At 46.6% G+C, this 14,712-nt stretch overlaps 1 protein-coding gene across 5 annotated transcripts in view; it reads right to left on the reverse strand.

Annotated features, from left to right (window-relative positions):
• Positions 1-14,712, reverse strand: part of LOC124003234 (SLIT-ROBO Rho GTPase-activating protein 2B-like) — a 219,020-nt gene that overhangs the window by 54,363 nt on the left and 149,945 nt on the right. For all 5 annotated transcript variants that reach the window (XM_046311323.1, XM_046311324.1, XM_046311322.1 and 2 more), the window contains exon 3: positions 2,383-2,545. In XM_046311323.1, coding sequence (XP_046167279.1) covers positions 2,383-2,545 — 163 coding nt within the window. The remainder of the gene's footprint in view (positions 1-2,382; positions 2,546-14,712) is intronic.

A 14,712-nucleotide genomic window follows, 5' to 3' on the forward strand; every position in this document is an offset into this window, starting at 1 on the left:
GTGGTTTGTTTTGTCTGGGGTTGTTTGTAGTTATGGGATTGTGGTTAGAGTAGTACTCTAGGTAAGTCTATGGTTGTTCTCCAGCTCACACTGTGGTTCTCAATCAGAGGCAGGTGTTTATCGTTGTCTCTGATTGGGAACCATATTTAGGCAGCCATATTCTTTAGGTCTCTCGTGGGTGATTGTTCCTGTCTTTGTGTTCGTGGCACCAGATAGGACTGTTTTGGTTTTTTCATGTTTCTTGTTTTGTAGATTGTTGTACTTTCATCTTTATTAAAGATGTACAAAACTAACCACGCTGCATTTTGGTCCGCCTCTCTTTCACCAGAAGAAAACCGTTACAGAGATGCTGAACAGACACCCCTGACCATGACAGAGATGCTGAACAGACACCCCTGACCATGACAGAGATGCTGAACAGACACCCCTGACCATGACAGAGATGCTGAACAGACACCCCTGACCATGACAGAGATGCTGAACAGACACCCCTGACCATGACAGAGATGCTGAACAGACACCCCTGACCATGACAGAGATGCTGAACAGACACCCCTGACCATGACAGAGATGCTGAACAGACACCCCTGACCATGACAGAGATGCTGAACAGACACCCCTGACCATGACAGAGATGCTGAACAGACACCCCTGACCATGACAGAGATGCTGAACAGACACCCCTGACCATGACAGAGACCATGACCATGACAGAGATGCTGAACAGACACCCCTGACCATGACAGAGATGCTGAACAGACACCCCTGACCATGACAGAGATGCTGAACAGACACCCCTGACCATGACAGAGATGCTGAACAGACACCCCTGACCATGACAGAGATGCTGAACAGACAGAGTTTCTGCCACACCCCTCTTTGAATCAGCTGTTTTGTCGGAGAAGAAAAGCATTCACACGTTTAAAACGTTATGCTACTTGTCATTTAAATGTGTCCCACAACTAACAAAATACATTTTGACCAATTTAAACATATATTTGTGGATTCGTCATATGCCTGGAGAGTCTCATTTCATACAAGCGCATTTGTCTCCACATTTCCTCTCCTCGATTACCTTTGACCTTTTTCAAAATAAAAATAATCATTTGTTGGGTGCTTATATTTGTCCTATGTCACAAATGTACATGTGTGTATTAATAAGTACTGTAGGTGTGAATTGGAAATGTTTTTGCATATCCCTGAGACACCCTTGGAGAATGGTGTCACAGCCAGGGTCTGCCATTATCAACAGCGACCCTGGAGCAATTAGGGTTCAGTGCCTTGGTCACGGGCACATCGGCAGAGTTTTCACCTTGCCGGCTCGGGGAATTCAAACTAGCGACTGTTTAGTTACTGGCCCAACGCCCTAACGGCTAAGCTACCTGCCGCCCAAAAGGAGGCGAGGACAGGGGAGTTAACAAAACCAATTGAGAATCTCCCAGGGAGGGAGATAACGGTGGGTAAATTGTCAGAGGTGTTTGTTTTTGGGACAGAGAGAGACAGAGATAGAGAGTGTGCTGACATAGCAGTGGGTCGAACCCATGAGGCAGCGGCCTAGACCGTTACGCCACGCTAGACCACGGGTGTGTTATGTTATGTGTGGCTGTGGTGTGTGTTGTGGTGTGTGTTGTGGTGTGTTATGTTATGTGTGGCTGTGGTGTGTGTTGTGGTGTGTTATGTTATGTGTGGCTGTGGTGTGTGTTGTGGTGTGTGTTGTGGTGTGTTATGTTATGTGTGGCTGTGGTGTGTGTTGTGGTGTGTGTTGTGGTGTGTTATGTTATGTGTGGCTGTGGTGTGTGTTGTGGTGTGTGTTGTGGTGTGTGTTGTGGTGTGAGTTGTGGTGTGTGTTGTGGTGTGTGGCTGTGGTGTGTGTTGTGGTGTGTGTTGTGGTGTGTGTTGTGGTGTGTTATGTTATGTGTGGCTGTGGTGTGTGTTGTGGTGTGTGTGGTGTGTGTTGTGTGTGTTGTGGTGTGTGTTGTGGTGTGTTATGTTATGTGTGGCTGTGGTGTGTGTTGTGGTGTGTGTTGTGGTGTGTTATGTTATGTGTGGCTGTGGTGTGTGTTGTGGTGTGTGTTGTGGTGTGTTATGTTATGTGTGGCTGTGGTGTGTGTGGTGTGTGTTGTGGTGTGTGTTGTGGTGTGTGTTGTGGTGTGTGGCTGTGGTGTGTGTTGTGGTGTGTGTTGTGGTGTGTGTTGTGGTGTGTTATGTTATGTGTGGCTGTGGTGTGTGTTGTGGTGTGTTATGTTATGTGTGTTGTGGTGTGTGTTGTGGTGTGTGTTGTGGTGTGTTATGTTATGTGTGTTGTGGTGTGTGTTGTGGTGTGTGTTGTGGTGTGCATTTGTGTTTGACGTGCATGTGCACGTGTGCTCCCGTGTGTGATACCTTTTTGAAGAGTCGTCCGGAGTCCTCGCTAACCTGGGCGAAGCGCGGTATGATGTTATTGAGGTAGAGGTCAGACAGGGTAGCGTGGTCTCGGCTCTCCCTCTTCACCTGACTCAACAACAGGTTCCAGCAGTTAACTGGAGACAGTACAGTCTGCTCCTTCCTACACACACAGGGAGGGAGGGAGGGAGGGAGGGAGACAGACAGACAGACAGACAGACAGACAGACAGACAGACAGACAGACAGACAGACAGACAGACAGACAGACAGACAGACAGACAGACAGACAGACAGACAGACAGACAGACAGACAGACAGACAGACAGACAGACAGACAGACAGACAGACAGACAGACAGACAGACAGACAGACAGACAGACAGACAGACAGGAGAATTTAGTACACCACAAACACTATATTACATCAGTACTCAGTGTTCAGCACCTGTTAAGCAGGGCATAATGCATCAAAAGTCACTCCTCTCAGCAAAACAACTAAAGTTAGAAGTAAGGAACAAACAGTAAAATGTTGAAACAAGAGCGAGCCAGAGAGATGAAGAGGGAGAGAGAGACACTTTATTGAAATATGACTGACAGCTCGTGTACACTAGATTGCGGTAAATGGCCGCGGGCCACTTAGACCTCCCAGAGTGACTCGCTTGTGGCCGTGCTGGAAGCATATAGCAACATGTTTGATTGTGCGTCAAGAATTTAGCACAGCAAGTTTGTATGAAGGTCTGGTTATTAAATGGGTAAACAGTTTAATCCATTCTCCATTTCATGAATTCATTCACAGGTATATAGTAATATGCTCTAAAACGCTCTGTAAATATTTCCTTAACTCTATTTTCCTAAACGGCATTGTTGGTTAAGGGCTTGTAAGTAAGCATTTCACGGTAAGGTTGTCTGTCTGTGCCTGCCTGCCTGCCTGCCTGCCTGCCTGCCTGCTGTCTGTCTGTCTGTCTGTCTGTCTGTCTGTCTGTCTGTCTGTCTGTCTGTCTGTCTGTCTGTCTGTCTGTCTGTCTGTCTGTCTGTCTGTCTGTCTGTCTGTCTGTCTGTCTTCCCACCTGGTTACACAACCTTGTGTGTTTCCTCTATTGACGTACCATGTGACATCCTTCATCCTCTACCCTGACGGAACCATCATCACCTCTGACCCTAACACATCACATGTTCACCCACACACACCCATGTGTTGTACTTGGCTGGACTGCCTGGATGTTTCCTCTAGTTAAAATCTTCCTCCAGTGGGTCATACATTCCTGCAGCATTAGAGACATGGAGGGGCAGGAGAGAAGGGGACTGAAGCAAGCTGAGGTCCAGTTCTCCTCCACATTCAGCTCCTTTAGTGTTGTTGCCTCTGTGCCACAGATACACAGAAACACACAGGGCAGCTGTCTCCACGGAGTCACCACACACACAAAAACTGAAAATATGTCAGATTCCGGCATGGCACCAGAGCTGAGCTGTAGCAGATGCAGTGGAGCTGTTAGAGACCCAGATGTGGAGAGAGAGGGGGGAGTGAAAGAGAGAGAGGGGGAGTGAATGAGAGAGGGGGTGAAAGAGAGAGATGGGGGAGTGAATGAGAGAGGGGAGGAGTGAATGAGAGAGAGGGGGAGAATGAATGAATGAGAGAGGGGGAGTGAAAGAGAGGGGGTGAATGAGAGAGAGGGGGAGTGAATGAGAGAGAGGGGAAGTGAATGAGAGAGAGGGGGAGTGAATGAGAGAGAGGGAGTGCATGAGAGAGAGGGGGTGTGAATGAGAGAGAGGGGGGTGAATGAGAGAGAGAGGGGGAGTGAATGAGAGAGAGGGGGAGTGAAAGAGAGAGAGGGGGAAGTGAATGAGAGAGAGGGGGAGTGAATGAGAGAGAGGGGAGTGCATGAGAGAGAGGGGGTGTGAATGAGAGAGAGGGGGTGAATGAGAGAGAGAGGGGGAGTGAATGAGAGAGAGGGGAGTGAATGAGAGAGAGGGGGAAGTGAAAAGAGAGAGGGGGAAGTGAATGAGAGAGAGGGGGAGTGAAAGAGAGAGAGGGGGAAGTGAATGAGAGAGAGGGGGAGTGAATGAGAGAGAGGGGGAGTGCATGAGAGAGAGGGGGTGTGAATGAGAGAGAGGGGGGGTGAATGAGAGAGAGAGGGGGAGTGAATGAGAGAGAGGGGGAGTGAATGAGAGAGAGGGGAAGTGAATGAGAGAGAGGGGGAAGTGAATGAGAGAGAGGGGGAGTGAATGAGAGAGAGGGGGAGTGCATGAGAGAGAGGGGTGTGAATGAGAGAGAGAGGGGGTGAATGAGAGAGAGAGGGGGAGTGAATGAGAGAGAGGGGGAGTGAAAGAGAGGGGGTGAATGAGAGAGAGGGGGAGTGAATGAGAGAGAGGGGGAGTGAATGAGAGAGAGGGGGAGTGAATGAGGGAGAGGGGGGGGTGAATGAGAGAGAGAGGGGGAGTGAATGAGAGAGAGGGGGGAGTGAATGAGAGATGGGAGACACACCCCATTGAAACCCTGCATGTATGGAAGAGGTATGGAAGATTCTCCTACATGTCCAGAGGAAAACTACAAACAATGCATGCAGGGCAGAATTAGGCCAATATCCACTAATAATAAAAACTCAAAAAAGAGCAATTCAGTTTTGGAAACATCTAAAATACAGTGACCCCCTCTCATATCATCACCAAGCCCTGCAATACCAAGAGCTGAGCAAAGAAAAGAGTCCCCTCATCCAGCTGGTCCTGGGTCTGAGTTCATAAACCTGTTCTACTAACACACTGAAGCCTCAGGACCAGAACATCCAATCAATCAGGACAAACCAAATTACACAACACATAATGAGGGAAATGAGAACCAGGTGTGTGGGAAAACAAGACAAGACAAATGGAAAATGAAAAATGGATCGGCGGTGGCTAGGAGACCGGCGACGTCGAACGCCGAGCACTGCCCGAACAAGGAGAGGCATCGACTTCGAAGTCGCGACTATTGGGAATGTCATGACTTCGAAGTCGATGCCTCTCCTTGATCGGGCAGTGCTCGGCGTTCGACGTCGCCGGTCTCCTAGCCACCGCCGATCCATTTTTCATTTTCCATTCGTCTTGTTTTCCCACACACCTGGTTCTCATTTCCCTCATTATGTGTTGTGTAGTTAACCCTCTGTTTCCCCCATGTCTTTTTGTGGTATTGTGTATTCTGTTTCATGTTATTTGCACGTTAGTCTGTTGCGCTGGGTTATGTTAACCCGTACTGTTATTTCCTGTTCACTTTGCCGTGTGCTTTTGGTTCCCTAAATAAAAGGCTCCGCTGGCTACCCAATATCTGCCAATATCTGCTCTCCTACACCTGACTCCCTTACAGCCATTTACGCATACCTGACAGGGAAACACAAACACAAAGCAAAATGCAGTGCTATCTGGCCCTAAATGGACAGTACACTGTGGCTAAATGTTTGACCATGGTAACTGATCAAAACGTTATAAAAACCTCGACAAAGTACAGGCTCAATGAGCACAGCCTTGCCATTGAGAAGGGTAGACACAGGAAAACCTGGCTCCCTGTAGAGGAAAGGCTGTGCAACCACTGCACCACAGCAGAACCTGAGACAGTGCTGTATTTCCTGACAAAATGTAAAAAAATATAAAACAATTAGTGTCATTTCCCCAAATTTGAAACCCTTATTCAAGGTTTCAAAGACCTCTCTGATGAGAGTAGGCTCCCTGTTGGGGGAGGACGCAGAGAGCTGTGGGTTGGCAGCGCACTACATTGCTGCCTACCATAAGTTGAGGGACAATGTCTGACAGACCAATCAACCTGCACATGTCCTCTACTGTATGCTTATTGTTATTTTTGAATGTATGGTTATTTTAAACCTTGGTTATTGTTGTTACTGTTGTCCCGTTGACAATTTAGATTCTTATTATTTTCATATTGTAAATCTCCCAAGTAAGCTTTGGCAATATGTACATTGTTACGCCATGCCAATAAAGCAAACTGAATTGAATTGAGAGGGGGAGAGAGAGAGAAAGAGGGAGTGAGAGAGAATGAGAGAGAGGGAGAGAGAGAAAGAGGGGTAGAGAGCGAGAGAGAGTGAGAGAAAGAGGGAGAGAGAGAGAGAAAGAGAGAGGGAGAGAGAGAGAAAGAGAGAGAGGGGGAGAGAGAGGGACAGAGGGGTAGAGAGTGAGAGAAAGAGGGAGAGAGAGAGAGAAAGAGAGAGAGGAAGAGAAAGAGAGAGAAAAAGAGAGAGAGAGAGAGAGAGAGAGAGAGAGAGAGAGAGAGAGAGAGAGAGAGAGAGAGAGAGAGAGAGAGAGAGTGAGAGAGAGAGAGATGAAAAGGGAGGGACAGAGAGGTTGGTAAGGTGGTACAGTATGTGATGCTGAAGAAACAGTAGTATTCTCTTCTCTCCTCCCCTCCGCCCACCTCCTCCACCCACTTCCTCTACCCACCTCCTCCTCCACCCCTCCCCTCCACCCACCACCTTCACCCTCCTCCTCCACCCTACCCTCCACCCACCGGAGGAGGAAATCCCCCCAAGCATGGATCAGAGAGGGAAGGGGGGGGCTGTCTGCAGGAGGCGTCACATGCAGACAGGATATTGATCACACACACATCGTGGCAATCATAAGTGTGTGTGTGTGTTTCCACAGGAAAAGTCACCCTGCATGTCCAGCAGATGATCTATTTCAGGGAGAGCCTGACGAACTGGAACTTGGCTTGATGAAAATATCAGCCTGACGAACTGGAACTTGGCTTGATGAAAACAGCAAAAAAAAGAGGAAGCAAAAGGAAACACGTCAAAGAGAAAGAAAGGAGAAAAGCAGAAGAGAAGAGAAGAGGCGAGAAGCGGAGAGGAGAGAATAGGAGAGGAGAGAAGAGGAGGGGAGAGAAGAGGAGAGAAGAGGCGAGAAGCGAGAGGAGAGAAGAGGAGAGAAGAGAAGAGAGAGAGGAGGGAAGAGGAGAGGAGAGAAGAGGAGGGGAGAAGAGGAGGAGGAAGAGGAGAGAAGAGAAGAGAGAGGAGAGGAGAGAGAGAGAGGAGAGAGAGAGAAGAGGAGAGAGAGAGAAGAGGAGAGGAGAGAAGAGGAGAGGAGAGAAGAGGAGAGAAGAGAAGGGAGAAGAGAAGAGGAGAGGAGAGAAGGAGAGGAGAGAGAAGAGAGAGAGAGAGAGAAGAGGAGAGGAGAGAGAGGAGAGAAGAGGGGAGAGGAGAGAAGAGGAGAGAAGAGAAGAGAGAGGAGGGGAGAGAAGAGGAGAGAGAGAGGAGAGGAGGGGAGAGAAGAGGAGAGGAGAGAGAGAGGAGAGGAGAGAGAGGAGAGGAGGGAGAGAAGAGGAGAGGGGGAGAGAAGAGGAGGGGAGAGAGAGAGAGAGAAGATGAGAGAGAGGAGGAGAGAGAGAGGAGAGAGAGGGGAGAGAAGAGGAGAGGAGAGAAGAGGAGAGAGAGAGGGAGAGAGAAGAGGAGGGAGAGAAGAGAAGAGGAGAGGAGGGGAGAGAAGAGGAGGGGAGAGAAGAGGAGAGAAGATGAGAGAAGAGGAGGGGAGAGAAGAGGAGAGGAGAGAAGAGGAGGGAGAGAAGAGGAGGGGAGAGAGAGGAGGGGAGAGAGGAGGGGAGAGAAGAGAAGAGGAGGGAGAGAAGAGAGAGGAGGAGGGGAGAGAAGAGGAGGGGAGAGAAGAGGAGAGGAGGAGGAAGAGAAGAGGAGAGGAGAGAAGAGGAGGGAAGAGGAGAGAAGAGGAGAGAAGAGGAGGGCAAGAGAGAGGAGAGGAGGGAGAGAAGAGGAGAGGAGAGGAGAGGAGAGAGAGAAGAGGAGGGGAGAGAAGAGGAGAGAAGAGGAGGGGAGAGAAGAGGAGAGGAGAAAAGAGGAGGGAGAAGAAGAGGAGGGGAGAGAAGAGGAGAGACGAGGGAGAGAGAAGAGGAGGGGAGAGAAGAGAAGAGGAGGGGAGGGGAGAGAAGAGGAGGGGAGAGAAGAGGAGAGGAAGGGAGAGAAGAGGTGAGGAGAGAAGAGGAGGGAAGAGGAGAGAAGAGGAGAGGAGAGGAGGGGAGAGAAGAGGAGAGGAGGGAGATGGAGAGGAGAGGAGAGGAGACGAGAAGAGGAGAGGAGGGGAGAGAAGAGGAGAGGAGAGAAGAGGAGAGAAGAGGAGGGGAGAGAAGAGGAGAGGAGGGGAGAGAAGAGAAGAGGAGGGGAGAGAAGAGGAGAGGAGGGGAGAGAAGAGGAGAGAAGAGGGAGAGAAGAGGAGAGGAGAGAAGAGGAGAAGAGGAGGGAGAGAAGAGGAGAGGAGGAGAGAAGATGAGAGGGAGAGAAGAGGAGAAGGGAGAGAAGAGGAGAGGAGGAGAGAGAAGAGGAGAGGAGAGGAGAGAGAGGAGAGGAGGGGAGAGAAGAGGAGAGGGGAGAGAAGAGGAGCGGAGGGGAGAGAAGAGGAGGGGAGAGAAGAGGGGAGAGAAGAGGGGAGAGAAGAGAGGAGGGAGAGAAGAGGAGGGAGAGAGAAGAGGAGAGGAGAGAGAGAGGAGAGAAGAGGAGGGAGAGAAGAGGAGAGAGAGAAGAGTAGCTCAGTTGGAGAGCATGGAGCTTGTAACGAGAGAAGTGGGTTCGGGGACCAATATGTAGAATGTATGACATGAGAGAAGACGCTTTGGAGAGAAAGGATATTATTAGAGAGAGAAGAGAAGAGAAGAGGAGGGGAGGGGAGTGGAGAGAGAGAAGAGGAGAGAGAGAAGAGAAGAGGAGGGAGAGAAGAGGAGAGAAGCGGAAGAGAAGAGGAGGAGGGGAGAGAAGTGGAGGGGAGAGAAGAGGAGGGGAGAGAAGATAGGAGAAGAGGAGAGGAGAGGAGAGGAGAGAAGAGGAGAGGAGAGAAGAGAAGAGGAGGAGAGAATAGGAGGGGAGAGAAGAGGAGAGGAGAGAAGAGGGGGAGAGAAGAGGAGGGGAGAGAAGAGGAGGGGAGAGAAGAGGAGAGGAGAGAAGAGAAGAGAAGAGGGGAGAGAAGAGGAGGGGATAGAAGAGGAGAGAGAAGAGGAGGGAGAGAAGAGGAGAGGAGAGGAGAGGAGAGGAGAGAAGAGGAGAGACAGAGAAGAGGAGAAGAGGAGAGGAGAGAAGAGGAGAGAAGAGGAGGGGGAGAGAAGAGGAGGGAGAAAAGAGGAGAGGAGAGAAGAGGAGAGAAGAGAGGAGACAAGAGGAGAGAGAAGTGGAGAGAGAGAGAGAAGAGGAGAGAGAGAAGAGGAGGGAGAGAAGGGGAGAGAAGGGAGAGAGAGAAGAGAGGAGAAGCGGAGAGAAGAGGAGGGAGAGAAGAGAAGAGGAGGAGAGAAGAGAAGAGGAGGAGAGAAGAGGAGAGAAGGGGAGAGAAGAGGAGGGGATACAAGATAGGAGAAGAGGAGAGGAGAGAAGAGAAGAGGAGAGAAGAGAGAAGAGGAGAGGAGAGAAGAGAAGAGAAGAGGAGAGGAGAGAAGAGGAGAGAAGAGGAGGGGATACAAGATAGGAGAAGAGGAGAGAGAGGAGAGGGGAGAGAAGAGGAGAGGAGAGAAGAGAAGAGAAGAGGAGACAAGAGAAGAGAAGAGGAGAGGAGAGAAGAGGAGAGAAGAGAAGAGAGAGAGAAGAGGAGGGGATAGAAGATAGGAGAAGAGGAGAGGAGAGAGAGAGAGGAGGAGAGAGAGAAGAGGAGAGGAGAGAGAGAGGGAGGAGAGGAGAGGGAGAGGAGAGAGGAGAGGAGAGAGAGAGGAGACGAGAGAAGAGAAGTGGAGAGGGAGAGAAGGGGAGAGAAGAGGAGAGAAGTGGAGAGAAGAGGAGAGAAGAGGAGGGGAAGAAGATAGGAGAAGAGGAGGGAGAGGAGAGAAGAGAAAGATAGAGGAGAGAAAGGAGAGGGAGAGGAGAGCAGAAGAGAAGGAGAGGAGAGAAGAGAAGAGAAGAGAAGGGGAAGGAAGGAGAGGAGAGAAGAGAAGAGAAGAGGAGAGAAGGGAGGGGATAGAAGATAGGAGAATAGGAGAGGAGAGGAGAGGAGAGAAGAGAAGAGAGTGGTTAGGCGTTGGACTAGTAAACGTAGCAAGTTCGAATCCCGAGAGAGAGGAGAGGAGAGAAGAGAAGAGAAGAGGAGGGGATAGAAGATAGGAGAATAGGAGAGAGATAAGAAAGAGAAAGAGGAGAGAGAGGAGAGAAGAGAAGAGAAGAGAAGAGAAGAGAGAGAAGAAGGAGAGGAGAGGAGAGGAGAGGAGAGAAGAGAAGAGAGAGAGAAGAGGAGAGGAGGGGGAGAGAAGAGAAGAGAAGAGAAGAGAAGAGGAGGGGATAGAAGATAGGAGAATAGGAGAGGAGAGAAGAGAAGAGGAGAGGAGAGAAGAGGAGAAGAGAGAGAAGAGAAGAGAAGAGGAGAGAAGAGGAGAGGAGAGGAGAGGAGAGGAGAGGAGAGGAGAGGAGAGGAGAGGAGAGAAGAGGAGAGGAGAGGGGGAGAGAAGAGAAGAGGTGTGTGCGTGTGTCCATGTGCGTGTGTACAGTACCAGTCAAAAGTTTGGACAAGATGTTTAAGAACAAAAAAGTGTGAAACAATATTCTTAAAAGTAGCCACCCTTTGCCTTGATGACAGATTTGCACATTTTCTCAAACAGCTTCATGAGGTAGTCAGCTGGAATGCATTTCAATTAACAGGTGGGCCTTGTTAAAAGTGGAATTTATTTTCTTCTTAATGTGTTTGAGCCAATCAGTTGCGTTGTGACAAGGTAGGGTTGGTATACAGAAGATAGCCCTATTTGGGAAAAGACAAAGTCCATATTATGGGAAGAACAGATCAAGTGGGGAGGCAGGTAGCCTAGTGGTTAGAGTGGAGGGGCGGCAGGTAGCCTAGTGGTTAGAGTGGAGGGGCGGCAGGTAGCCTAGTGGTTAGAGTGGAGGGGAGGCAGGTAGCCTAGTGGTTAGAGCGTTGGACTAGTAAACGTAAGGTTGCAAGTTCGAATCCCCGAGATGACAAGGTAAAAATATGTCATTCTGCCCCTAAACAAGGCACTTAAACCACTGTTCCTAGGACGTCATTGAAAATAAGAATTTTTCGGGACTGAAACAGTGGGTTAACTGCCGTGTTACTCCTGGTACTATTACTGATAGTATTACTTATGGCACTGTTACCACTAGTATTACTCCAAGTACTGTTACTACTAGAATTACTGAGAGTAAGGTTACTGATAGTATTACTTACAGTACTGTTACAACTAGTATTACTCCTAGTACCGTTTCCGCTAGTATTACTCCTAGTACTGTCACTACTAGTATTACTGATGGTACCTTTACTACCAGTATTACTGATAGTATTACTTATAGTGCGGTTACTACTAGTATTACTGATGGTACTGTTAGTGCTAGTATTACTGATGGTACTGTTAGTGCTAGTATTACTGATGGTACTGTTAGTGCTAGTATTACTGATAGTAGGGTTACTGATAGTATTACTTATAGTACTGGTACTGCTAGTATTACCCCCAGTACTGTTTCTGCTCGTATTACTTCTAGTATTGTTACTACTAGTATTACTGATGGTACTGTTAGTGCTAGTATTACTGATAGTAAGGTTACTGATAGTATTACTTATAGTACTGGTACTGCTAGTATTACCCCCAGTACTGTTTCTGCTAGTATTACTTCTAGTATTGTTACTACTAGTATTACTGATGGTATTGTTAGTGCTAGTATTACTGATGGTACTGTTAGTGCCAGTATTACTGATGGTACTGTTAGTGCTAGTGTAACGGATGTGAAACGGCTAGCTTAGTAGCGTTTCAATAAATAGTAAATAGCGTTTCAATCGGTTACGTCACTTGCTCTGAGACCTTGAAGTAGTAGTTCCCCTTGCTCTGCAAGGGCCGCGGCTTTTGTGGTGACTGTTGACTGTCCCCTCACACTGTTGTCGATGTGTGCAGAGGGTCCCTGGTTCGCGCCCGGGTATGGGTGAGGGGACGGTTTAAAATTATTCTGTTACACTAGTATTATTGATGGTACTGTTACTACTAGCATTACGGATAATAAGGTTACTGATAGTATTACTTATAGTACTGTCACTACTACTATTACTCCGAGTACTGTTACCACTAGTATTACTCCTAGTACTCTTACTCCCAGTATTACTGATAGTAAGGTTACTGCTAGTATTACGTATAGTACTGGTACTGCTAGTATTAACCCCAGTACTGTTTCTGCTAGTATTACTCCTAGTACTGTCACTACTAATATTACCGATGGTCCTGTTATTGCTAGTATTACTGATGGTACCTTTACTACCAGTATTACTGATAGTAAAGTTACTGAAGTTACTGAGAGTTTTACTTATAGTGTGGTTACTACTAATATTACTCCTAGTACTGTTTCTGCTAGTATTACTCCTAGAATTGTTACTACTAGTATTACTGGTGGTACTGTTAATACTAGTATTACTGATGGTACTGTTAGTGCTAGTATTACTGATGGTACTGTTAGTGCTAGTATTACTGATGGTACTGTTAGTGTCAGTATTACTGATGGAACTGTTACTACTATTATTACTGATGGTACTGTTAATGCTAGTATTACTGATGGTACTGTTACTACTAGTATTACTGATGGTCCTGTTACTGCTAGTATTACTGATGGTACTGTTACTACTAGTATTACTGATGGTCCTGTTACTACTAGTATTACTGATGGTTCTGTTACTACTAGTATTACTGATGGTACTGTTAGTGCTAGTATTACTGATGGTACTGATGGTATTACTGATGGTACTGTTAGTGTCAGTATTACTGATGGAACTGTTACTACTAGTATTACTGATGGTACTGTTAGTGTCAGTATTACTGATGGAACTGTTACTACTAGTATTACTGATGGTACTGTTACTACTAGTATTACTGATGGTACTGTTACTACTAGTATTACTGATGGTACTGTTACTACTAGTATTACTGATGGTACTGTTACTACTAGTATTACTGATGGTACTGTTACTACTAGTATTACTGATGGTACTGTTACTACTAGTATTACTGATGGTACTGTTAGTGTCAGTATTACTGATGGTACTGTTACTACTAGTATTACTGATGGTACTGTTACTACTAGTATTACTGATGGTACTGTTAGTGTCAGTATTACTGATGGAACTGTTACTACTAGTATTACTGATGGTACTGTTAGTGTCAGTATTACTGATGGAACTGTTACTACTAGTATTACTGATGGTACTGTTACTACTAGTATTACTGATGGTACTGTTACTACTAGTATTACTGATGGTACTGTTCGTGTCAGTAAAACTGATGGAACTGTTACTACTAGTATTACTGATGGTACTGTTAGTGTCAGTAAAACTGATGGAACTGTTACTACTAGTATTACTGATGGTACTGTTCGTGTCAGTAAAACTGATGGAACTGTTACTACTAGTATTACTGATGGTACTGTTACTACTAGTATTACTGATGGTACTGTTACTACTAGTATTACAGATGGTACTGTTAGTGTCAGTATTACTGATGGTTCTGTTACTACTAGTATTACTGATGGTACTGTTACTACTAGTATTACTGATGGTACTGTTAGTGTCAGTATTACTGATGGAACTGTTACTACTAGTATTACTGATGGTACTGTTAGTGTCAGTATTACTGATGGAACTGTTACTACTAGTATTACTGATGGTACTGTTACTACTAGTATTACTGATGGTACTGTTACTACTAGTATTACTGATGGTACTGTTACTACTAGTATTACTGATGGTACTGTTACTACTAGTATTACTGATGGTACTGTTACTACTAGTATTACTGATGGTACTGTTACTACTAGTATTACTGATGGTACTGTTAGTGTCAGTATTACTGATGGTACTGTTACTACTAGTATTACTGATGGTACTGTTACTACTAGTATTACTGATGGTACTGTTAGTGTCAGTATTACTGATGGAACTGTTACTACTAGTATTACTGATGGTACTGTTAGTGTCAGTATTACTGATGGAACTGTTACTACTAGTATTACTGATGGTACTGTTACTACTAGTATTACTGATGGTACTGTTAGTGTCAGTAAAACTGATGGTACTGTTAGTGTCAGTAAAACTGATGGTACTGTTACTACTAGTATTACTGATGGTACTGTTAGTGTCAGTATTACTGATGGTACTGTTACTACTAGTATTACTGATGGTCCTGTTAGTGCTAGTATTACTGATGGTACTTTTACTACTAGTATTACTGATGGTACTGTTACTACTAGTATTACTGATGGTACTGTTAGTGTCAGTATTCCTGATGGTACTGTTACTACTAGTATTACAGATGGTACTGTTAGTGTCAGTATTACTGATGGTACTGTTAGTGCTAGTATTACTGATGGTACTGTTAGTGCTAGTATTACT

This window comes from Oncorhynchus gorbuscha, linkage group LG18 (genome assembly GCF_021184085.1).
Source record: "Oncorhynchus gorbuscha isolate QuinsamMale2020 ecotype Even-year linkage group LG18, OgorEven_v1.0, whole genome shotgun sequence".
NCBI lineage: Eukaryota > Metazoa > Chordata > Actinopteri > Salmoniformes > Salmonidae > Oncorhynchus > Oncorhynchus gorbuscha.